Raw genomic sequence first — 26,929 nt, 5'->3', positions numbered from 1 at the left:
CAGCAGGGGACACCAGAAATGGGCTTCACACATTTAACCCATGTCGGGAATCGAACCCGGGTCTTCGGCGTGATGAGCAAACGCTTTAACCACTAGGCTACCCGACTGCCCCCAAACCACAGATGAATATGAATGTCATGCTAAGATATGGGACAAGGTCCCCCAAATATGACTGATTGCTCCTGACCTACACTAGTTCATCTTCCCAGTTGGTCAGCCATCCAAAGGTAACTGTAATCAGCTACTTTGACAACAGTATGACTCATTCAGCCCCCATTCATAACAAGCATGGTGTACTGGGGAGATGTCATCCATTTAAACAGAGCATTGTGATGTTCCGCTGAACAAGAAACAGGTGCATATAATACTCAATATTTTATAGAGATATGTCATTCTTTTTAAATATACACTTGCCATATTATGAGAATCAGTTTTGTGTATCAGGGAAGACAAAAATATGTCCCTGTCAAAAGTGGAGTAGTATATTACAGCTGATAAACATTTAGTTTGATGCAAACAGTGTCTCTTCAACACGCAGGGTGTGGGCAACCCACTGCAACTTGCTGTAACAGCTGCTTCCCTCAGCACTGCAAGGATCCAATAACTATGTTTGAATCCTTTAACCATGCCGATGCACTGATCTGTCAGTACCCGTGCCCATGGGTTTCACCCAAGTGGAAATCAGCTGCAACCTGTCTCACTTACCTTTTGCAATAAACTGATGACATAAACCCAACTCATCCACTTATCTTATTTTACTTCAGCCTTCAGAGACTCATTTCACGGATTCATTTCACTCTTATATATATACAGTCGAACCTCTTTATCTCGAATGTACAGATATCTCGAACCTGTTCTCCAGTCCTGACTGCCTTACTATATAAATGCTCAAGCATGGTTATATAAATTATAATCTTGATTGTCCAGATGTCTTGAAGGTACAACACGGTCCTGCTAGGTTTGAGGTATTAGGGTTCAACTGTACATAAATGTAGGTACTTTTGTCTTAAATACACAGTGGATATTTTCACGCTATATCAGACACGTAAGTCAATTATTTTTTGGTGCAGGAACATCAAATGAAACATCATCTTTCTGAAGGCTCAAATTAATTTGAACGTACAAACTATACTACAGAATTATAGTTTGCCATCGTGAATGTCAGATAAAAATCATCCTTGTTGAGACTTTGCTTCATTTCTAAATTTCATTCCACCTAATTAATTTACTTTTGCTGAACAAACTTTTCAGCTTGGGATAAAACCTGGTTATCAGAAATTGTACGTCAATCACTGCCTTTGGAGACATCAGTTAACAATGAATCACTGCCATGACTGCATGGAAACACTAATGAACTGTGAAATCTACCAATGAAAATCACCAGTTTCACTCCAATGTTTCATGAAGAAAGATATTCTTTCAGCACTAATTACGGATGTCCGTCTCCAATGAAATGGATGCCTCAACGAAATAATCGAGTCTAATCAGGGAGTCACTGAGGGCAAAAGGAAGCTATAAACATTGTTTACTTCGATTAATTTTTTTCAGAAACAAGGGAAGCTGGTGCATTATCTGCATCTGTCTTTCATCTGAAAGTGATTCTTGATACTGTGTAAAATGACCTTGGATACCAGCATTACTATGGTAACAAACCAATCAGGACTGACAGTCAAACACTATTTCTTGTTATCATAGACTTGATCTATGAACTGTTTAAAACTCTAAAAGTAGCCATGATTTGGCACGAGATATTTCTAAAGGTCAGATATCATCAAAACTGTTGAAATTCACAGGAAACAATCCAATATTTGATCCTCTGGCTGAAAGAGAGTGAAAGGAAAATGGTACCTACCTGTGGCTCACATTTCCTATGACATATATAGCGACAGACTGAAAAAGAAAGAACAATTTTATACAAAAACAATCATTTAAAAATATAAAAAAACTTTTTTGTTTGTTAAAAAAAGTACAGGTAATATTGTGGTCTACAATGCCCATTGTTTATATCACCATATACTGTGTCTGAAACCATGCATTAACATGTCTGTTAAAATTGAAAGCTTCTTGAAGCCAGATCCATGATGAAAATAATTCATTCTTACAGTACACAATGGGTGAGTATTGCTATATGTTGTTTTTGAAATATTTCAGCAATATTACTATTACTGCAGGGGAACCATAGACTGACATTTAGTCCCAGAAATAAAGTCTTCTTAAAAAATATATACCTAAAAATACAAATAAAATCAAATCCAAATGGAGCCCAGATCATACCTTTATTTCAGAAAAAAATAACACATCTTTTCCTTACAAGTACAACATGATAACTTTTTTTCTGATTCGGAAGGATCTTCTTAATATTAAACCTAAAAAGTGCAGTCAGAATTGGTTTTTATGCATGACTGGACTCCATTGCAAATATATCTGTGAATGATTAATGCAGGGACGCTTCCTCTTCAAAAAGCCTAAACCCAGTATATCCTGGTATTGTGTAATTGTGAGCTCCCACAGCTGGCATTCTTTAAGTTTAGACAGGTGAGAGAGGGTTCCAGAGGTGTCAGTTGTGGTCACCCACATCAGCAGCAAACACAAGATTAACTGATAACAACAAGCCAGAATCTCATTTTTGAGCCCTGCAGATTTGGACAGATCCTAGAGTTGACTTATATAGACTTGCCAAATCATTCTGGACTTCAGTTGGACTCCTTTTTCTATTTGATTCTCTAGGGTCTGGGAGACAGACTAGGAATACCAAAAGGCATCACACTGCATCCATGTGTGGAACATGACTGTATGGCCTGACAAACAGTTCCACCACCCTATGCAATGCAAAAACCAGGAACCAGCAGACAGTAGATTGGGAGATCTTGGACAGAACTGGCAATATTGACCTTCCTTTCACAAAATTACTACATGAGCTAATCAAATCTGCTGTACAGTTAGTTCCAATAGAACAAGAGATGGGCACTGCCCTTGAGTTACTTGTTCCTGGTTGTTTTATCAGGCTAATACTGGTATTGACTGGTAAAAAGAAACAATGCCCCATTGCAGTGAGGGAAGGCATTTAATGCTGCTTTTAATAGTATTTCAGTCATATCATGCAGGTCATAACCCACATTCACAGAATCCTGTCAAGCCTTAGAGAGTAAATTGCAGATCCATAGAAAATTTCATATTTATAAAAATGTTAATTTCCAAAATATGTTTCATTTTAATCTCACAAATCATTCATGATCATTAAAAACATAACTTAAAAAGACATGTAAATGTCAGTCATATATGATCTCTTGTCCTTGCAAAATTGCCTGTGGTGAGGACCTCATCAATACCATATATCTCTGATTGACTTAACCACAACTGAATTAACCTGGGATCAGAATAATAATGTCCTTATCCCCTGGTGTAACTTAACCCTGCTAGACATTGTATAGGCTCACCTGTCCATTATAAACACCCACAGGGAGATCTCATCCTAATGCAGATCAATACCTCACCTCACCTGGACACCAGTTCCAAGTCACCTGAGGATAACAATCTGACAAGCTCGTTTAGGTCCGACAGGTGTTATAATCCACAAGGGGAGAATAGCGTACTGTCAGGATCCACACAACAGTAGTGTTATGTTCAACACATGGTCATTAGTAATAGAAGACATTAGCTAGGGCCACAGGGTCAAGGGAATCGGCTTTAGGCTCATTAAAGGCTATACCTGATCCCTATATGGTCTGTCTTAGCTGATGGACCATGATATTCTCTCAGAGCACTTGCGCAGGGGCAACCCAAAATAATTGATACTTTTTAGCAGTTTCCTATTCCATTAAACAGATAAATGATCAATTACATCTTGTCAAGATTGAGACAACCAATTTAGATGGGTGTTAACTTCCTCTTAAATTCTTGATAATGATCTAAATTTATCATAATCTTATATGTGAAACTTTACATCAAAAGGTATATGGAGGAATAAAAAATTAAAAGTTATCAATCCAGATATAAAGATACTTTAATTCAGATCAAGGCAAGTCACTCCAATATTCATGCTCTTGGCACCGGTATGTTTTTATCAGCGACCCTGGTCTGACAGGTAGGTTATAGTTGGATAATCCTTAATCAGTATTGAGACAGGCAATTAGATTGACATTAAGTCCCAGAAATAATAAAGCTCTCTCTTCTAAAAATACATATCAACAAAGGAAACAAAATAAAATCCAAATGGAGCCCAGAACAAAGCTTAATGTTAGAGCTGCCTTGACTTGCCTAATCATTCTTCATCTCTTGGGTCTGTCTGAACAACAATCTGTGTACAACATTTAGGATTTTGGGAGTCAGGTCCCTGCCATCCCGAGGAGGGTAGCACACAGCTCCATATTTCCTATAAAGCCATATGTGTTAAGGAAATAGTAACCTTCATACAAGACACCATGTGTTTTCCAAGAAAACTCTCAATTTTACAAGTTTTCGTCCTTTTCAGTGTTTTTTGGGGTGGAGTTTTTTGGTTCATGATTTAATTCTTAATTCCCTGCTTTTAAGTTAAGTCATTCATGATGTTTTATAAATAAGTGTAGTACATTAGAGATTTTCTGCATGTTACAGTAGATTTCGAGTGCAATATAGTAGCTACTCAAACTTCAAGTCCCTGCAATTTGCAACAAACTCAACTGGTTGTTTACATGTGTTTACATGAGTGGTCGCTGGTCACCTGGTCAGTAAATACAGGCTACCATGACAACCTAATTACTGTCCAGGTAGGATGACCTTGTCTACTCCATGATTCATTAACCATGATTCATTTATAGCCCTGTTGGTCAAGTGAGAAACAGACTCTTTCCATCACAGAGAAACAGGAATAAAAGTTGGTTTAACAAGAACTATCTGATGCCTAAAGTGATAATGAAATAAACAAACACTCATATCAGATATTAATATGTTTGTGTCACAGTTTGTTGATAAGTTGAGTTCCAAAACTCCCAATTTGATTTTTATTGCAATCATATAAAATTCTTTCATATATGTGGATAAGCAGCCACATCCATGTTGTCACAAGCAAATGCACAACATATGTGTGTCTGCCTGTGTGCATGTGCGTGAGCGTGTGCATGTGCATCTGTTTTTGGATCTGCAGCTTTATCAGCTCCAGGAGTGTTTCACTTCACATACATCTCCTCATACTCTGACCAGGATGCTTGCTCTCTTCAAGATTACAATCTGGACACACAGTATGGTGAGAATGTGACTAAGTTACTACAGAGTTATCTCCCTTGAATAGCCATCTCTGATACAGCTAATATTGGAAACGATTGTTAAAATCAATATCCAAGGTAAAAAGAAAAGAATACTGACACTGACGTAAAACTAAAACTGTTTTACTTGACTTTTAAATGAACAGATGTGTTTCAATAGAATTTCCAGTTGTTATAGTCTTTTAGTCAACAGGCAGTATCCTTCATTTTCACGCCATCACTGCATTGTTACAGTATTTCATTCATCAGACAGCATCCTTCATTTTCATGCCATCACTGCATTGTTACAGTATTTCATTCATCAGACAGCATCCTTCATTTTCATGCCATCACTGCATTGTTACAGTATTTCATTCATCAGACAGCATCCTTCATTTTCATGCCATCACTGCATTGTTACAGTATTTCATTCATCAGACAGCATCCTTCATTTTCATTCCATCACTGCATTGTTACAGTATTTCATTCATCAGACAGCATCTTCATTTTCATGCCATCACTGCATTGTTACAGTATTTCATTCATCAGACAGCATCTTCATTTTCATGCCATCACTGCATTGTTACAGTATTTCATTCATCAGACAGCATCCTTCATTTTCATGCCATCACTGCATTGTTACAGTATTTCATTCATCAGACAGCATCTTCATTTTCATGCCATCACTGCATTGTTACAGTATTTCATTCATCAGACAGCATCCTTCATTTTCATGCCATCACTGCATTGTTACAGTATTTCATTCATCAGACAGCATCTTCATTTTCATGCCATCACTGCATTGTCACAGTATTTCATTCATCAGACAGCATCCTTCATTTTCATGCCATCACTGCATTGTCACAGTATTTCATTCATCAGACAGCATCTTCATTTTCATGCCATCACTGCATTGTTACAGTATTTCATTCATCAGACAGCATCCTTCATTTTCATGCCATCACTGCATTGTTACAGTATTTCATTCATCAGACAGCATCCTTCATTTGCATGCCATCACTGCATTGTTACAGTATTTCATTCATCAGACAGCATCTTCATTTTCATGCCATCACTGCATTGTTACAGTATTTCATTCATCAGACAGCATCCTTCATTTTCATGCCATCACTGCATTGTTACAGTATTTCATTCATCAGACAGCATCTTCATTTTCATGCCATCACTGCATTGTTACAGTATTTCATTCATCAGACAGCATCCTTCATTTTCATGCCATCACTGCATTGTTACAGTATTTCATTCATCAGACAGCATCTTCATTTTCATGCCATCACTGCATTGTTACAGTATTTCATTCATCAGACAGCATCATCATTTTCATGCCATCACTGCATTGTTACAGTATTTCATTCATCAGACAGCATCTTCATTTTCATGCCATCACTGCATTGTTACAGTATTTCATTCATCAGACAGCATCCTTCATTTCCATGCCATCACTGCATTGTTACAGTATTTCATTCATCAGACAGCATCTTCATTTTCATGCCATCACTGCATTGTTACAGTATTTCATTCATCAGACAGCATCCTTCATTTTCATGCCATCACTGCATTGTTACAGTATTTCATTCATCAGACAGCATCTTCATTTTCATGCCATCACTGCATTGTTACAGTATTTCATTCATCAGACAGCATCTTCATTTTCATGCCATCACTGCATTGTTACAGTATTTCATTCATCAGACAGCATCTTCATTTTCATGCCATCACTGCATTGTCACAGTTATTCATTCATCAGACAGCATCCTTCATTTTCATGCCATCACTGCATTGTTACAGTATTTCATTCATCAGACAGCATCCTTCATTTTCATGCCATCACTGCATTGTTACAGTATTTCATTCATCAGACAGCATCTTCATTTTCATGCCATCACTGCATTGTCACAGTTATTCATTCATCAGACAGCATCCTTCATTTTCATGCCATCACTGCATTGTTACAGTATTTCATTCATCAGACAGCATCCTTCATTTTCATGCCATCACTGCATTGTTACAGTATTTCATTCATCAGACAGCATCTTCATTTTCATGCCATCACTGCATTGTAACGGTATTTCATTCATCAGACAGCATCTTCATTTTCATGCCATCACTGCATTGTTACAGTATTTCATTCATCAGACAGCATCTTCATTTTCATGCCATCACTGCATTGTTACAGTATTTCATTCATCAGACAGCATCTTCATTTTCATGCCATCACTGCATTGTTACAGTATTTCATTCATCAGACAGCATCTTCATTTTCATGCCATCACTGCATTGTTACAGTATTTCATTCATCAGACAGCATCCTTCATTTTCATGCCATCACTGCATTGTTACAGTATTTCATTCATCAGACAGCATCTTCATTTTCATGCCATCACTGCATTGTTACAGTATTTCATTCATCAGACAGCATCCTTCATTTTCATGCCATCACTGCATTGTTACAGTATTTCATTCATCAGACAGCATCTTCATTTTCATGCCATCACTGCATTGTTACAGTATTTCATTCATCAGACAGCATCCTTCATTTTCATGCCATCACTGCATTGTTACAGTATTTCATTCATCAGACAGCATCTTCATTTTCATGCCATCACTGCATTGTCACAGTTATTCATTCATCAGACAGCATCCTTCATTTTCATGCCATCACTGCATTGTTACAGTATTTCATTCATCAGACAGCATCCTTCATTTTCATGCCATCACTGCATTGTTACAGTATTTCATTCATCAGACAGCATCCTTCATTTTCATGCCATCACTGCATTGTTACAGTATTTCATTCATCAGACAGCATCTTCATTTTCATGCCATCACTGCATTGTTACAGTATTTCATTCATCAGACAGCATCTTCATTTTCATGCCATCACTGCATTGTTACAGTATTTCATTCATCAGACAGCATCTTCATTTTCATGCCATCACTGCATTGTTACAGTATTTCATTCATCAGACAGCATCCTTCATTTTCATGCCATCACTGCATTGTTACAGTATTTCATTCATCAGACAGCATCCTTCATTTTCATGCCATCACTGCATTGTTACAGTATTTCATTCATCAGACAGCATCTTCATTTTCATGCCATCACTGCATTGTTACAGTATTTCATTCATCAGACAGCATCCTTCATTTTCATGCCATCACTGCATTGTTACAGTATTTCATTCATCAGACAGCATCCTTCATTTTCATGCCATCACTGCATTGTTACAGTATTTCATTCATCAGACAGCATCCTTCATTTTCATGCCATCACTGCATTGTTACAGTATTTCATTCATCAGACAGCATCCTTCATTTTCATGCCATCACTGCATTGTTACAGTATTTCATTCATCAGACAGCATCTTCATTTTCATGCCATCACTGCATTGTCACAGTTATTCATTCATCAGACAGCATCCTTCATTTTCATGCCATCACTGCATTGTTACAGTATTTCATTCATCAGACAGCATCCTTCATTTTCATGCCATCACTGCATTGTTACAGTATTTCATTCATCAGACAGCATCCTTCATTTTCATGCCATCACTGCATTGTTACAGTATTTCATTCATCAGACAGCATCTTCATTTTCATGCCATCACTGCATTGTTACAGTATTTCATTCATCAGACAGCATCTTCATTTTCATGCCATCACTGCATTGTTACAGTATTTCATTCATCAGACAGCATCTTCATTTTCATGCCATCACTGCATTGTTACAGTATTTCATTCATCAGACAGCATCCTTCATTTTCATGCCATCACTGCATTGTTACAGTATTTCATTCATCAGACAGCATCCTTCATTTTCATGCCATCACTGCATTGTTACAGTATTTCATTCATCAGACAGCATCTTCATTTTCATGCCATCACTGCATTGTCACAGTATTTCATTCATCAGACAGCATCCTTCATTTTCATGCCATCACTGCATTGTCACAGTATTTCATTCATCAGACAGCATCTTCATTTTCATGCCATCACTGCATTGTTACAGTATTTCATTCATCAGACAGCATCCTTCATTTTCATGCCATCACTGCATTGTTACAGTATTTCATTCATCAGACAGCATCCTTCATTTGCATGCCATCACTGCATTGTTACAGTATTTCATTCATCAGACAGCATCTTCATTTTCATGCCATCACTGCATTGTTACAGTATTTCATTCATCAGACAGCATCCTTCATTTTCATGCCATCACTGCATTGTTACAGTATTTCATTCATCAGACAGCATCTTCATTTTCATGCCATCACTGCATTGTTACAGTATTTCATTCATCAGACAGCATCCTTCATTTTCATGCCATCACTGCATTGTTACAGTATTTCATTCATCAGACAGCATCTTCATTTTCATGCCATCACTGCATTGTTACAGTATTTCATTCATCAGACAGCATCATCATTTTCATGCCATCACTGCATTGTTACAGTATTTCATTCATCAGACAGCATCTTCATTTTCATGCCATCACTGCATTGTTACAGTATTTCATTCATCAGACAGCATCCTTCATTTTCATGCCATCACTGCATTGTTACAGTATTTCATTCATCAGACAGCATCTTCATTTTCATGCCATCACTGCATTGTTACAGTATTTCATTCATCAGACAGCATCCTTCATTTTCATGCCATCACTGCATTGTTACAGTATTTCATTCATCAGACAGCATCTTCATTTTCATGCCATCACTGCATTGTTACAGTATTTCATTCATCAGACAGCATCCTTCATTTTCATGCCATCACTGCATTGTTACAGTATTTCATTCATCAGACAGCATCTTCATTTTCATGCCATCACTGCATTGTCACAGTTATTCATTCATCAGACAGCATCCTTCATTTTCATGCCATCACTGCATTGTTACAGTATTTCATTCATCAGACAGCATCCTTCATTTTCATGCCATCACTGCATTGTTACAGTATTTCATTCATCAGACAGCATCTTCATTTTCATGCCATCACTGCATTGTAACGGTATTTCATTCATCAGACAGCATCTTCATTTTCATGCCATCACTGCATTGTTACAGTATTTCATTCATCAGACAGCATCTTCATTTTCATGCCATCACTGCATTGTTACAGTATTTCATTCATCAGACAGCATCTTCATTTTCATGCCATCACTGCATTGTTACAGTATTTCATTCATCAGACAGCATCTTCATTTTCATGCCATCACTGCATTGTTACAGTATTTCATTCATCAGACAGCATCCTTCATTTTCATGCCATCACTGCATTGTTACAGTATTTCATTCATCAGACAGCATCTTCATTTTCATGCCATCACTGCATTGTAACGGTATTTCATTCATCAGACAGCATCCTTCATTTTCATGCCATCACTGCATTGTTACAGTATTTCATTCATCAGACAGCATCTTCATTTTCATGCCATCACTGCATTGTTACAGTATTTCATTCATCAGACAGCATCCTTCATTTTCATGCCATCACTGCATTGTTACAGTATTTCATTCATCAGACAGCATCTTCATTTTCATGCCATCACTGCATTGTCACAGTTATTCATTCATCAGACAGCATCCTTCATTTTCATGCCATCACTGCATTGTTACAGTATTTCATTCATCAGACAGCATCCTTCATTTTCATGCCATCACTGCATTGTTACAGTATTTCATTCATCAGACAGCATCCTTCATTTTCATGCCATCACTGCATTGTTACAGTATTTCATTCATCAGACAGCATCTTCATTTTCATGCCATCACTGCATTGTTACAGTATTTCATTCATCAGACAGCATCTTCATTTTCATGCCATCACTGCATTGTTACAGTATTTCATTCATCAGACAGCATCTTCATTTTCATGCCATCACTGCATTGTTACAGTATTTCATTCATCAGACAGCATCTTCATTTTCATGCCATCACTGCATTGTTACAGTATTTCATTCATCAGACAGCATCCTTCATTTTCATGCCATCACTGCATTGTTACAGTATTTCATTCATCAGACAGCATCTTCATTTTCATGCCATCACTGCATTGTTACAGTATTTCATTCATCAGACAGCATCCTTCATTTTCATGCCATCACTGCATTGTTACAGTATTTCATTCATCAGACAGCATCTTCATTTTCATGCCATCACTGCATTGTCACAGTTATTCATTCATCAGACAGCATCCTTCATTTTCATGCCATCACTGCATTGTTACAGTATTTCATTCATCAGACAGCATCCTTCATTTTCATGCCATCACTGCATTGTTACAGTATTTCATTCATCAGACAGCATCCTTCATTTTCATGCCATCACTGCATTGTTACAGTATTTCATTCATCAGACAGCATCCTTCATTTTCATGCCATCACTGCATTGTTACAGTATTTCATTCATCAGACAGCATCTTCATTTTCATGCTATCACTGCATTGTTACAGTATTTCATTCATCAGACAGCATCCTTCATTTTCATGCCATCACTGCATTGTTACAGTATTTCATTCATCAAACAGCATCTTCATTTTCATGCCATCACTGCATTGTTACAGTATTTCATTCATCAGACAGCATCTTCATTTTCATGCCATCACTGCATTGTTACAGTATTTCATTCATCAGACAGCATCTTCATTTTCATGCCATCACTGCATTGTTACAGTATTTCATTCATCAGACAGCATCCTTCATTTTCATGCCATCACTGCATTGTTACAGTATTTCATTCATCAGACAGCATCCTTCATTTTCATGCCATCACTGCATTGTTACAGTATTTCATTCATCAGACAGCATCTTCATTTTCATGCCATCACTGCATTGTTACAGTATTTCATTCATCAGACAGCATCCTTCATTTTCATGCCATCACTGCATTGTTACAGTATTGCATTCATCAGACAGTATTACTTTTCATAAGCATAACATAATTGCATTGTTCTGTATTTCGAATGTGTTTGGAATTCAGCCAAAAAAACTATATAAGAGCTTGTGAAATATAAACCAAAATAAATTCTTATTTGTTTTAGTTTTTAATGGGGTTAACTGCCAATTGAAATTATGAATTAGGCCAGTGTGAATCATAATCATATAATATCATCCATCATCTCGATCTTCCATCTTACCTCATTTTACTAGTGATTTGGTTGAGTAAATTTGGTTTGAAGTACTACTTCAGTCCCAATGTTCTTTCTTTGAAGGCAGTGAGTAAAACACCTCCCTCTTCACAAATGGATAATAATTTTTGAATAATATGTATCAGCCTTCTTGACTGAACTATTTTAGCCACTATAATACCAAAACAATTTCATAAAACTGTTTCACATCACACCATTTCCATGAAAAGTGTTTTTGGCTAAGGCTTTAAAACTTACTCGCCTGTCTGAGATGGGCAGTTTTATCTTGGACGGTCAACTATTAATACATGCATGCCCGATGGTCTTGCTGAATTTTGTTGGCTCAGTTAATGAACTATAGGTTGTCATTGTGTTCCCCAACTAGCCCAGATAAGTGAGACCACCCCCAAGTTTGATGCAATTTGGCTATTCATACCCCACTTTTGGTTAATTGCCACTGGATATTTTAGTTCAGTGAAGAAAATTATAATGCTGTTCAATATTTTTCAATGTCTCAAATCATTAAAAGGCAACATTTCCCCACTAGACTGATCTGTATTGCAGGTTTCATCAAAGATAATATTCAACAATTTTGGAGTTTTGTCTTGGAAATGAGCTCAAGCCTGTTTTTTAGAATAGGTCCACCTTGTCATCATGAAAAAAAATAAAAAAATATGAAAACAAAAATTTCAAATCATCAAAAGGCACCACTTCACCACTAGCTTGATCTGTATGGCAAGTTTCGTCTAGAAATATTCACGGTTTCAGAGTTCTGCTCAGGAAACAATCACTAGCCTCACTTCACCAGTAGGCTGCTCTATATAGCATGTTTCAACAAGAAATATTCAACGGTTTAGGAGTTCTTCTCCGCAAACAGAAAATGGATGGCAGACGGACGGACATGCTGATTTGATTGCTATATGCTTCTGGTTTTCAGACAGCAGTGATAACAAAATGAGTATCAATTTTTCCCAATTTGGAAATTTTTTGGTCTTTATGGTTCAGTCAAATGTAAAAGGAACTTTTTAACTCGACAGTAAATTTACTAGACTTGCCACTCAGCTGTATGGCTACAATTATCTGAATTTTAAACACTGGCTTGAACACAGGGCACAGTGGAGAATTGCACATTGAGGCAAATGTGTAGTCTATTATATACTGGACATCTAATCATGTTTTATGAAGTGACGTAACAATCTGACACCTGGTCATCGCCTGTGTTCCTCTGGGACTTTGTACCTTTACATGGACGACTTTCTTCTCTGCTTGCTTTCATTAACAATACCTTTCATAATAACACTTCATTACAACATTTTTCAGAACTAATTTTTATAATGTATTTTGAACCAAGGGGAATTCATACTCATATCACAGTCACAATATAACTTGATATGCAATTAATTATATGCAATTAATTACACTGAATAAATCAATCAAGTTATTACCTGATGCATATTGTCCATCATATGATGACATTAATGGGACATGGGATTCAGAATAAGAATTAGTGTCAAAGGTAGTTTTTTTTGCTCAAATTTGCTTACTTTTCTTTTTATTGTTTGAAGTGTGGATATACACTGCTTACAACGCTAGCGCAGAATTATTACTAACACCACTGCTGTCAAATATCAGTATTGTGCCTGTCTTAATCATATGCACCAATTCTATACTCATCTCATAATGGTTTTTTTCTCTCTAATTGATACAAAGTACTTGCTGATTAATAACACAAATGGGGTGTTTTCAAATAGTTTAGAATAGACGGACTATAAATTACTTGTAACGCACACACATGAGCACCTCTCAGCAGGACAAGCGTAACCAATAATTTTTCACACAAAGCAGATGAATCTCTTCTCGTCATAATGCCATCCCTTGTGACCTACTTGTCCTGTCAATGCTGAGATTCAATTTTCATTCAATATGGATCCTGTCACCTGTCATAAAAAATCTAATACATTTATCTTGCCCTACTTTACCTCCAGCATGGAAGTCAGCTCAAACAGCTTCATTAATTCCCAAATTTGATTATTAGATCTCAGTTATTCCTCATCATGTTGAGTTGACTTAATCCAAATTAGATTTTTTTTATGTTTGTGTTGTAGTTCACAAAACCAGGCTGGCCTGCTTCGGAGATGAGTCAATAAGCTTGAAGATTATTCTGTGGAGACTCGGACCATGTGCCTGGTAATCATTGTTCAACAATGTATGGAAGATTGCTCCCTGGGGGGATTAAGTCACCTGAAAAATTAACACCAATTAATTTATGAAATGACCATATTCTTTCTTTGTGTTGCCAAAGTCATGACCAGGTTTCTTTTTCAATACAGGCCAGTCATGATGAATTCTGACTTAGAAACCCCTTTATTTCTTACATTTCTTCATCTTTGTAGAATTTATGTTTCATGTCAATTTGTGACTATGATGAAGTGATCAAAGCCTTATAATAATTTCAGTCATTTCTAAAACTATTCTTATTGTCATTTTCTCCAAAAGAAAGCTTGCATAAGCATTACTTTTGCACAATTCCCAAGGCCTTTAATTCACATCACAAATCAACAGTGTAGCCCCTCAAAGTAATTCAATCTCTTAACAGAAGCACAAAATAAATTGGTTGATTGTCACAGATGATCTATTTACAAAGCGAGCAATTAAAACTAATCAACAAAATCGTAAATCACAAAATTATGATGTGAGTTGAAATGGGCGAGCTCTCTGGTTAGCTATAAATGTCACCAACAGCAGATGACCGATGGCTATGATGGCCACGCCAACAGATGACCAGTAGAAGCTCTCTCTGCTTCAATGCACCACAAATATTCACCGTCACATGGAATGAATGGCGACATTGCATGCTGGTAGTCTGAAAGTGCTATCAGTAATGGGGTGGGTTGGTGGGCGGTAACTCGCCCATGACTTTGTTATGCCGACACTGCTGATGTAGTAACAGAGAAATGAACATCAATTCTTAGAAGGAACACTTATTCCTTTCACTGTCACTTCAACAGCATGACCATGAGTACATTATACATGGTCCAGGGCTTGCAGTAGTTCCTTCATCATTCTAGTAATGTGTAGATATTCTGTATGAACGTAAAACCCTATAACCCTTTACACCTAACCTGGCTAAAAGGGGTTGGTAAGAAACAAAGAATGTCTTAATTTTTTATTTTATTTAATTTCATAAGATTTCTTGAAATGTGAAAAAGTTATTTTTCAAATATTTCTTGAAAGCTTCAATAATTGTCATTGTGCATAAACACTTATATATTTGTTTGGTTAAGATATTGAGTTTCCAATACATGACTATACTTTTAGCTTATTGCATACAGCCATTCATGAGTCTCAATAAGAACTTTTTATGAAAAGTCTCAGAACTTGCTTCAGAATATAGAGCATGCACTGATAAATATTACTTGCATCCATTAATCATCCCCTGCATGACCTGACCAAATGGCCGCATGTTTTTTTCACAAATCATACCATCATAAATGTCACCATGTCAATCTCAGATTACCCTATAAAGAAATCAGCATTCATCAAAGTCCTTCCAACTGTTTTCTAATCTGTTTTGGCCCCTGAAAATCCTTTTTGTTCCCTTCATGGGTAATTTAACATTCATAAACTCTCTCTCCATGTTTCTGCAAATATTTCAGAACAAGGGTATAATTACATTAAGATAATTAGTGGGCAACTTCACAATTACATCATTAAATTACAGGGTCAGAGGCTTGTTGGGTCAAAGTTGGAGTGTAACCTCTGATGACTTAAGCTGATAATCCATCTGTCACTGAATTCCCGTCATTCTAATTGTGTGGTATCACAGATAATCACTACCCTGATGCACAACAAGATTTCATCAACAATATTGCTCAAACTTCAATGGAGTTTCACATTTGTTAAAATATATTTTATGAGGACTATTTCTGAGAACTAAAACAAATTTTATATGCTGAAGCAAGACGTTTATTGTAGGACTGTTTTTATGTCTGCTGTGAACAATACCTTGAGTGACGGTCATGGTCACATTTTGTTTTTTCATGTCTGTATTGTATTGTATTGTATTGTATTGTATTGTATTGTATTGTATTGTATTGTATGTCGCAACTGTGAAGTGAAATCTGAGGCAACAATACCGCTTGAGACCTTTAAAAATATTGTTTTTTCCAGCTAAGATATCAATTTACTCCGTGAAAAAATAGTGATATCTAGCATATGGGTTAGACACACATTCATTAGGTAGACCAAAATAGTCTACATGTATCAATTGTGGTTCTCGAGTTTCCTGGACAAAACAACAGGAAATCGGTAAAAAAGCAGGTTGTTTATGGCAGTAATAAAACAGCTCCAGAGCAGCAAGAGTATCCATCCATATAATCTTCCCCTCATCAGGGTGTGATGTGACACTGATACAGCCAGCTACAAACACACAAGAGTCTGTCCACTTTGACTGTGATGCCTTCATCAGGGTGTGATGTGACACTGATACAGTCAGCTACATACACACAAGAGTCTGTCCACTTTGACTGTGATGCCTTCATCGGGGTGTGATGTGACACTGATACAGTCAGCTAGACACACACAAGAGTCTGTCCACTTTGACTGTGATGCCTTCATCAGGGTGTGATGTGACACTGATACAGTCAGCTACATACACACAAGAGTCTGTCCACTTTGACTGTGATGCCTTCATCGGGGTGTGATGTGACACTGATACAGTCAGCTAGACACACACAAGAGTCTGTCCACTTTGACTGTGATGCCTTCATCAGGGTGTGATGTGACACTGATACAGTCAGCTAGACACACACAAGAGTCTGTCCACTTTGACTGTGATGCCTTCATCGGGGTGTGATGTGACACTGATACAGTCAGCTAGACACACACAAGAGTCTGTCCACTTTGACTGTGATGCCTTCATCAGGGTGTGATGTGACACTGATACAGTCAGCTAGACACACACAAGAGTCTGTCCACTTTGACTGTGATGCCTTCATCAGGGTGTGATGTGACACTGATACAGTCAGCTAGACACACACAAGAGTCTGTCCACTTTGACTGTGATTCCTTCATCAGGGTGTGATGTGACACTGATACAGCCAGCTAGACACACACAAGAGTCTGTCCACTTTGACTGTGATGCCTTCATCAGGGTGTGATGTGACACTGATACAGTCAGCTACATAAACACAAGAGTCTGTCCACTTTGACTGTGATGCCTTCATCAGGGTGTGATGTGACACTGATACAGTCAGCTACATAAACACAAGAGTCTGTCCACTTTGACTGTGATTCCTTCATCAGGGTGTGATGTGACACTGATACAGCCAGCTAGACACACACAAGAGTCTGTCCACTTTGACTGTGATGCCTTCATCAGGGTGTGATGTGACACTGATACAGTCAGCTACATAAACACAAGAGTCTGTCCACCTGGACTGTGATGCCTTCATCAGGGTGTGATGTGACACTGATACAGTCAGCTACACACACACAAGAGTCTGTCCACCTGGACTGTGATGCCTTCATCAGGGTGTGATGTGACACTGATACAGTCAGCTACATAAACACAAGAGTCTGTCCACTTTGACTGTGATGCCTTCATCAGGGTGTGATGTGACACTGATACAGTCAGCTACATACACACAAGAGTCTGTCCACTTTGACTGTGATTCCTTCATCAGGGTGTGATGTGACACTGATACAGTCAGCTAGACACACACAAGAGTCTGTCCACTTTGACTGTGATTCCTTCATCAGGGTGTGATGTGACACTGATACAGCCAGCTAGACACACACAAGAGTCTGTCCACCTGGACTGTGATGCCTTCATCAGGGTGTGATGTGACACTGATACAGTCAGCTACACACACACAAGAGTCTGTCCACTTTGACTGTGATGCCTTCATCAGGGTGTGATGTGACACTGATACAGTCAGCTACATACACACAAGAGTCTGTCCACTTTGACTGTGATTCCTTCATCAGGGTGTGATGTGACACTGATACAGCCAGCTAGACACACACAAGAGTCTGTCCACTTTGACTGTGATGCCTTCATCAGGGTGTGATGTGACACTGATGCAGTCAGCTACATACACACAATAGTCTGTCCACTTTGACTGTGATGCCTTCATCAGGGTGTGATGTGACACTGATACAGTCAGCTACATACACACAAGAGTCTGTCCACCTGGACTGTGATGCCTTCATCAGGGTGTGATGTGACACTGATACAGTCAGCTACATACACACAAGAGTCTGTCCACCTGGACTGTGATGCCTTCATCAGGGTGTGATGTGACACTGATACAGTCAGCTACATACACACAAGAGTCTGTCCACTTTGACTGTGATGCCTTCATCAGGGTGTGATGTGACACTGATGCAGTCAGCTACATAAACACAAGAGTCTGTCCACTTTGACTGTGATGCCTTCATCGGGGTGTGATGTGACACTGATGCAGTCAGCTACATACACACAAGAGTGTGATGATCAGGGTGTGACATAGGAGTCAGATGGTGATCCAGCAAGTGGCTGTGTTTAACATAATCCATCTTATAAGCCATTCTGTTAACACACCACTCAATCTGAAGTACCTAAAACATGTAAAAAGATGTCCACACAGTGATACACTATTTACCTGATAACTTTCAATACTTCAGTACAAGACAATTTTGTGAGAGCTAGAGCTTTAATGAAATTTTATTACTGACCTTGACAGGCTGACCCCTGGTTACAGACGAGCTGCTTACACACATAGCACGTGTGAGGACGACGAAAAGCATAGAGCTTGAACTGATGCCTCAGAACCTTGGGCTCTTCCGGCTGAAAGTAGGAAATATGACATACAGATGACCATGGCTAATTTACATTGTACAACATTAAATGCTGGGACAGAAAGTTGCATACACATGAGCATCTGTGGCAAAAAGAAAGTAACTGAGCTCATGCACGTTTCTTATGATTACATTTAGTCAATTTCAGACACTGAAAGTTCTATCTAAACTGGGCATTAAAAAAGATATTTCTATGAGAATGACCATAAAACCTCACTTATTTATGAAATTCTATTATTCAAATAATAGATACATAGCGGAATATGTTGGCCATATGGCATCCAACATGGGAGCATAGCATCTGGATGACAGATAACAAACAACACATTATGATGTATGTTCACAAAGACCTTTGGATCAGGTGAGCTGAATAGTGACCTGTGCTGAATTGAACAGAATCACAGTCATATTATTATTACTCTCCACTCTAACCAAAGATGAGGTGGGGTAGCCGTGGTGTCAAAGCATGGGTGTGTCCCCAAAGACCTGGGTATAATGTGTGAACCCAATTCTTAGTGTCTTAGTGTGATATGGCCATAAAAATGGCTAAAAGTGGCATATACCCCATTCATTCTGAAGTCAAAATGTCATTTACAAAGAGTGGCAATAACATAGATGATGTTTCACTGAGTGCATTGTGCATGTCATCTTCACATGCACAAAAAGTATTGAAATATCAGTTCTTGAAACACAGAGCATGCCATGTGCACAACAATATTTCAGTTGTGAAAACATGTGTTTTTCACAGAAAAGTTTCAAAATACTGTTCCAGACTAAAGTCCACCTACTGCCCTCTTTCATCTCTGTGGCTAATTCAATATTTCATCCTGTTTACGACCACAAACTTTGAACATGATGTATACATTGTTTGCTGTGGCCATCAAAGCAAGTTGTCTATATTTGGGTTAGAAGTACCACCACCACGTACCCAGACACACATCCAGACACACACACACATCCAGACACACACACACATCCAGACACACACACAGACACACACAGACACACACAGACACACACAGACACACACACACACACACACACACACACACACACACACACACACACACACACAAAGGCCACATTGGTCAATAAAGGCAACATCCATTATAGCTTCTGTTGACCTCTCTATGCAACTTATTGTACTACTTCAAGGACTTGCTTTAAGTGCCGCCTGTACACAAGAAATGCATTTACAGCCTAATTAGATGGTCCACTTTCAGCCGTGCAGCAGCATTCTGAACAGCCTCAGCAGGTAAATAGAACTCAGAGGATTTGTCAGGTGAAATCAAACTAAAATCCATCAAACATAACACTGTCAATATCACATTTACTTGTTTTAGGCAAATACTGTATATTTTCCAACATTTGCATTTCTTGTTTCAGTTACTGCAGGTTTCACATTCCTCATTCCATATCCCCCCCCCCAACCGACACAGTATCACAGAGTTTATTATCAACACATGTTGCAACATACACACTGCAAATGAAGTGGACATGTTTTACTTTCAAGACTTGGCACATTACTCCTGCAACATTGTGCTAGAAATAAAAAGGTGTGATTCATTTATATATAGGTTACATCCACCATGACAATTTTTTATCATAGTTCGACATTGTTGTATTCAAGACCCAATCAGTAAATATTTGAATCTCTATCAAAGTCAGGATGCACACATATGTTCATGGGGCTTGTGATGTTGCCAATATTTCAGTCAAACTGAATTATTTTTTTCTTTTTCACTAATTCTCATCCAAAAGGTAACATGTATGTTCTCTGACTGGTTGTTGTGCTAATCCCATCAGTAATGGTACTTTGAAGCTATCCCCACAAGAGAAAGGAAACACATCTAATCATAATGGCTTCACACCTTCCTGTGTCATGTGGTACATACAAATGTCTGTTTATTCCCTGAGGCTTCATGCATCGGCCAGACATCTCTATGGGCACACCATCAAATAATTTGTGCTGAAGATGATGAATCTCTCCTGAAATGCCATGGAAGTGGTCTCAGAGCATCAGTGCCATCAGTGATGACCTTGCAGATACTCTAAACAACCCCAGCAGCTGACTTCCCTTCTGAGGTCACAGATCTCATCCAGTGAAGTTAGGAATAAAGCGGCTAAAGCCTGATGACTAAGCAATTTAAGAACCTATTGATGATGCAGTAGCACTAACAGGGGTAGCACTAACATCCTCCTCAATTATCCTGTGTATTGTATTTCCATTTTTTAATAAGATATACCCTGGACCCATTCTCTCCACAGCCAATCAAAGTGCCTCTTCTGGAGGCAAGTTCGGCATAGACCAACATTCAGAATCACAGCCTTGTACAAACAAGCCCTTGATATTTTTAGTGAAATCAGTTTTCCTGAGTATCAAGACTACTTGCTCAGTGTTTGAAATAAAATAAATTGCCAGGCTGCCATCAGGACCAACATATTAATAAAACTGCAGCTTACTGTGACAAATAAATTGACACATAATATTTCTGCAGGACACAAGGACCCATACAAATTTGAAACTATGGCCTGACATGAGATCTAACAGCCACGGGCAGGTGCTTATTTCAAACACTGCTTATGCTACAAGAACTGCCCAGCATGTATTTAAGACAGCAAATTTCGTGGCGAGTTTTGGACTGCTAATGTTAGTATTGTATCTTTTATACTGGATGCAAAATAAAGCTATGGTGGCGAATAGGTCCTGGGTATATCTACTAACTGGAGATGTAAAACACGATATAATCAAGGATGCACCCACAAAGTCAACTGTTACTACAATAGCAGTGGGAGCCCTGGCAATGCATGGTGGGCACATGATGGTCCAAGATAACAGTGACTCTACGATTTCAAGCAATGATGTAGCAATGGTTGTAATATGAACAATGGATGACTGTCTAATTTAATTTTTCCTTGGTCCAGCTATTCAATTTACTTGTTATCAAAAACAGATTGGACAAGATCCAAATGATTAAACCCTACAAGACTTTACAACTTCATGAAAAGATTGGATTTGTTCATTATCATGAACACAGAGCAGGGATCACTAGTCAATGGGGTGTCCCATGTGAGACTAGAACCAATGTTCTTTCAGTGATGAGCAACTGCACTTGCTGCTGCTTCCCATCAGGTTAGAATAGGTCCCAAGCTCTCTATCTATTGCTGGTCACAACAGCCAACTAAATTGAACAACCAGAGTCTGATGACATGGGATGCTGCATTTGTTTCAGACAGTGATCTGCCTGGTCCTGACATAATTGTTTCAGGCCTCTGTAATACAGGTTGAATACAATAACACTCTCAGTCTCTTACTTACCACTGCATTTATCTATTACAGTCAGTCTTTTTTAAGGTTTTCTGTTACAAAGTTGTTCTGTAAGTGAACATGTAAAATTTCTTTTGTTAAGATAAGTGGACTGTAAAGCAGCCATGTTTCTGTCCTGGTGACAATGATCAACTAAGCAAAGTCCTGACAGTTCACTGAGCTAGCTGAGTGATACAACCATGTGACACACACAATAGTACCAGGCAGCAGTCAATGGTGATCACCTTTCTGTCGCTGAGACAGAGGGACATATGCAGAGAATGCCACAGGACAAACAGAGGCTGAAGATGCTAACAGGGCAGACTAGCTGTCCTGCCTGACAGTCCTTCCCATGTTGTGATGGAGAAATCTAGGCTCTGATGCTGTTTAGATGGTACAAGACAATGGTCATGGAGTAGCAAATTCCTGGAGAGATTTGATATGTAATTATGTAAATTACTAATAATTACTTGAGAATTTTTGGCATCTGTGAATAATTATTGGTATTATGTTACAGAAAGATGGCAACAGATAATCCCTGATGTCCTTTGTTACAGTTACCTTCCCTGCATGGTGACGTCCCTTTGAAGTCAGTTCAGCCGTTAATGAGATAAGCTGAGAGCATAATAGCCACTAGTCTAATACAGATTAGAAAAGCACAAATAGAAATGATACCACCATGTTTACATAGTTTTCCATTAGACTTGAACCAAGACTTCTCACACTGACACCATTCCTACATTCATGAATGTTTTATTGATTGCGACATCATAACATCATGTAGAGAAAAGATTATCAAAACTCCCAAAACACTACAAGGATGGGGGCAAAAATATGTTTCCCATTTTACAACTAGACCCAACTTGACATTGCTTCATGGGGACCCTTTTGCAGTTGAATTGGAAGGTGATACATTACACTATCTCAGCTCTTCCTGTTTGCTCAGATACTGAGGCCCTTGGACAGCGGAGAGAATCATGCATATCTCCTGCATGGACAAACAAGGCACTTTGCCAATCATATGGCATTCTGTATTCTGGACATATTCTCTGGCCGAGTACATGTAAACAAAACAACAGAGAAAATCCTGCCCAGTTGGGATTGAGCAGAAAAGACTTAGCTTCAATCAAGTGACAAAGGATTACAGTCAATGAGTGAATCTCCCAGAAATGTGACACCATCAAGTCTCCAAAGGTCTGTTCTTGTTCTTGTGAAATATGACCCTAATGGACTTCCATCCTTTTCCCAGGAGACTGGTGTAGGGACATGACTAATTGACCATCAAATATTCAACAGGGACCACAATGGCTGAGCAGACTGTCCTTGCTGACCCTTGTTCCATATAGGTCATGGCTGCTTGCAAGTGTCTGGACACATCATCAAGCACACCAGCACTGGTTCTGCTACTTAGCATTAGTTAACATAACCAAGGTAAATGGATTATCTCTGGATGATGACTCTTCAACATTCATCTGATTATGGGAATATTGATAGGATGTTCTAGTAGGTTAATCCAGCTTGTAACCTTTTCATTAGAAAAAACAAACAAATCTTTTGGCTTCCATGACACAACCAGAAATACCAGCAATCTGAAAAAGATTTCTTTTTAAGTGCATACTTTCCACTTGTGACTTGTTCATGATCACATCAAAATCATAAGCTCCATTAGCTATTCAATCTGAAAGATTTTCATTCAAATGCCTTTGATTCCCACATGGACTTTTAGCCAAGCCTTTTATTGATCAGGAGACACATCTCAGCTAGGTGAATTACCAGGCATTACCGGACAGTTTGGATCAATGTAAATGTAATGGGATATGAAACACTATCAATAAGCAGAAAGGTGAACTACAGTGCTAGCTGCTCAATAGCACATCCCACTGATCAGGCGACACATGTAATACCTCAGTAATAGACAGCAGAGACAACTGTCTATTCATGTGTTTGAAGAAAGTCAAAGATTTAATGCCACTTTTAACAGTATTTCTGTGACATCTTGGGGGTCCAGCAGTTATCTTAATGTGGAAGTCCCTTGTGACACAGACCATAGACATTAACCAATTTCATGAAGCTCACATACAGCACCAAGGACAAAAAGGGGGCAGAATCTGGGACTGACTTCTATAAGTTATCAGCAATTCATCAGCAGGTCTTGACAACTATGGTATGCAACCTTCTTATATACAGTGAGTGAATATTATTTTATGCAACAGTCAGGACAATTCTAGCTTTATCACAGCAGCTAGTCCTGTGCCATAACTGTGGAATATATATTTAAAGATTTACTAAAAGCCTAGGCAAGTCTAGATCAAACTAAACCAATTCTAGTTTCCTTGATTAGGTTCTTTCAGGGGAAAAAATAACAATTATTTTAAAGAAATGTTTTCAAAAACTAAGTGTTTGTCTACACAGCAGCCTGTAAGTAATCAAGTCTGGACCAGATAAACCCGTTACTGAAACAGTACAAACAAGCCTATAGTCGACGAAGTCATCTATATCCCCCGCCATTTTAACACGTTATGGTCCCAAACCAGGTAACTGACCCAACATTTCTCTTAGGCCATGTCAAAATAGCTGCAATGGAAATTCTAAAATATACATTTATAAAACTCCTAAATCGCAAAAGGCACCAGTTCAGTATGTGTCTGGTAAACATGCAAAGTTTTGTAAGAAATTATTTAACGGTTTTTGAGTTACGCTCCGGAAATGAACAGCACCCTTATAGAACCTAAGTCCAACTGGTTGCCATGGAAACGTAAAACATAAAAAATTATTAAATTCCTAAATAGCAAAATGCACCAGTTCAGCATTAGTCTGATAGACATGCAAAGTTTCATAGAGAAATATTTAACGGTTTCTGAGTTATGCTCCGGAAACGATTTCGGGACGCACGCACGCACGGAACCCATTTCTATATCCCCCGCCAACTTCGTTGGGGCGGGGCATAACAACAAGCCATTGGGTCATAATGATACAATGAGCCAGGTCAGACATTGTAGGCACCCAATCCTCTATCAGGCAGTTCTTTCAGCAAAACAAGAATGATTGAGATACTGGAGGCCTCGAGCTCCCTCATGGGTCACCCATAGGGCTACATTCCAAGGGACAGGCAACATGCATTCTGTCTATTATGTATGTCAACAGACAACAGCTAGTAGTCCATAGATGATTGTATTCACTCAAAGAGTAGAAAACAGTAGTGTTATACTCTGTATGTGGGTCAGTTAATGGGGAGCATCAATGGCATTTAACACATGTTTTAGTATTCTATAATTCAAACTTTAAAGACTGTGATCATGACATAAACTGTATGTAGGGCAGCTTGATGCGGGTCTCAACAGTTTTTTCCAAATCATCAATAAAAATACAAAGTAGGTGTAAGGCTCTCTACCTTTTCTCTTCCTAATGACCTGTTCAAATAGCTTCAACACAAGCTAAGAATGTTATTCAAAGGAAATAACCGGGTAACAATAATAGGAATTCAGCAGAAACCTGCTAAAGTACTACTAAATGTAGTGAGAGTCTTTTCGGGGAATTCATTATTGAACGAGTACAAATTCCAGGGCTGATTCTAACATTGTCCTTACAGCTAGCTCATCACAGGCTTGCCTGAGCAAAGAATAATATTTGGCTAATCGAAAGTGCCAAAGTCGACCAAATACACAGAGATCCGACTACGATAGTCAAGTAATCTGGGTTTGCCTTCTATTACCACTTTCTTCATTATCTCCGGTGCATTCACAAATCTTAAGAATAAATTGTGAAGAAAAAAATCATTAAATATACAGGCACTTCAACATCACAAATACTGTCACTGATGTTGTCTCCAAACCCTTAAATGACAATACTTTCGTTACATTTACATGATATTACATGTACTTGTACATGTTTTCACCAAGCTAATTGGCTATCATCTCATACTCTATACATTTAGATAATTCAATAGCAGTTTTTGTTATTTCAAATTTGTTATTGAACAGTATATAATTATTAATGATTTTTAAAGAAGTAGTCTCTGGAATCAAGTAACTTGGTGAAATGAAACCAGGTTGTGTCAATGACCTAAAGGAAGCCATGTGCATTTCCTGAAGCTCAGCCAGTGCAACCTGTGCCAGACCTGAGCCAGTGGTTACAATCAAGCCCAGACAACAACAAACCTGAAACCATACGGAGAAAGTTTATTGCAGGACAATCTTGCAAAAGGGAAGCTGGTTTCCTTCTTGAACCTATAACTGAAAACATGTTTCCTTGTAAAAATATGGCAACCTGTTTTGAACGGTTGAATACACTAATTAAACATGATGTTAGCAATCATTATGTCTAAACAGAGATTGCAAGAAGCTGTATATATATGTTAGCCAAGTAAAATATTTTCCACAAACTTGTTTGTATGTAAGCTTGTGTATAAGAAATCTAC

At 38.2% G+C, this 26,929-nt stretch overlaps 1 protein-coding gene across 8 annotated transcripts in view; it reads right to left on the bottom strand.

Annotated features, from left to right (window-relative positions):
* Positions 1-26,929, bottom strand: part of LOC124132148 (tensin-3-like) — a 304,124-nt gene that overhangs the window by 166,238 nt on the left and 110,957 nt on the right. For all 8 annotated transcript variants that reach the window (XM_046495852.2, XM_046495848.2, XM_046495851.2 and 5 more), the window contains exons 2-3: positions 19,083-19,194; positions 1,853-1,890 (exon numbers count right to left, since the gene is read on the bottom strand). In XM_046495852.2, the coding sequence (XP_046351808.1) occupies positions 1,853-1,890; positions 19,083-19,194 (150 nt within the window). The remainder of the gene's footprint in view (positions 1-1,852; positions 1,891-19,082; positions 19,195-26,929) is intronic.

The sequence above is a fragment of the Haliotis rufescens genome, unplaced genomic scaffold, assembly GCF_023055435.1.
Source record: "Haliotis rufescens isolate VD_foot unplaced genomic scaffold, xgHalRufe1.0.p SCAF_4, whole genome shotgun sequence".
Taxonomy (NCBI): domain Eukaryota; kingdom Metazoa; phylum Mollusca; class Gastropoda; order Lepetellida; family Haliotidae; genus Haliotis; species Haliotis rufescens.
Note: the sequence above shows the minus strand (reverse complement) of the source record. Positions and strands in the feature narration are given on the sequence as shown.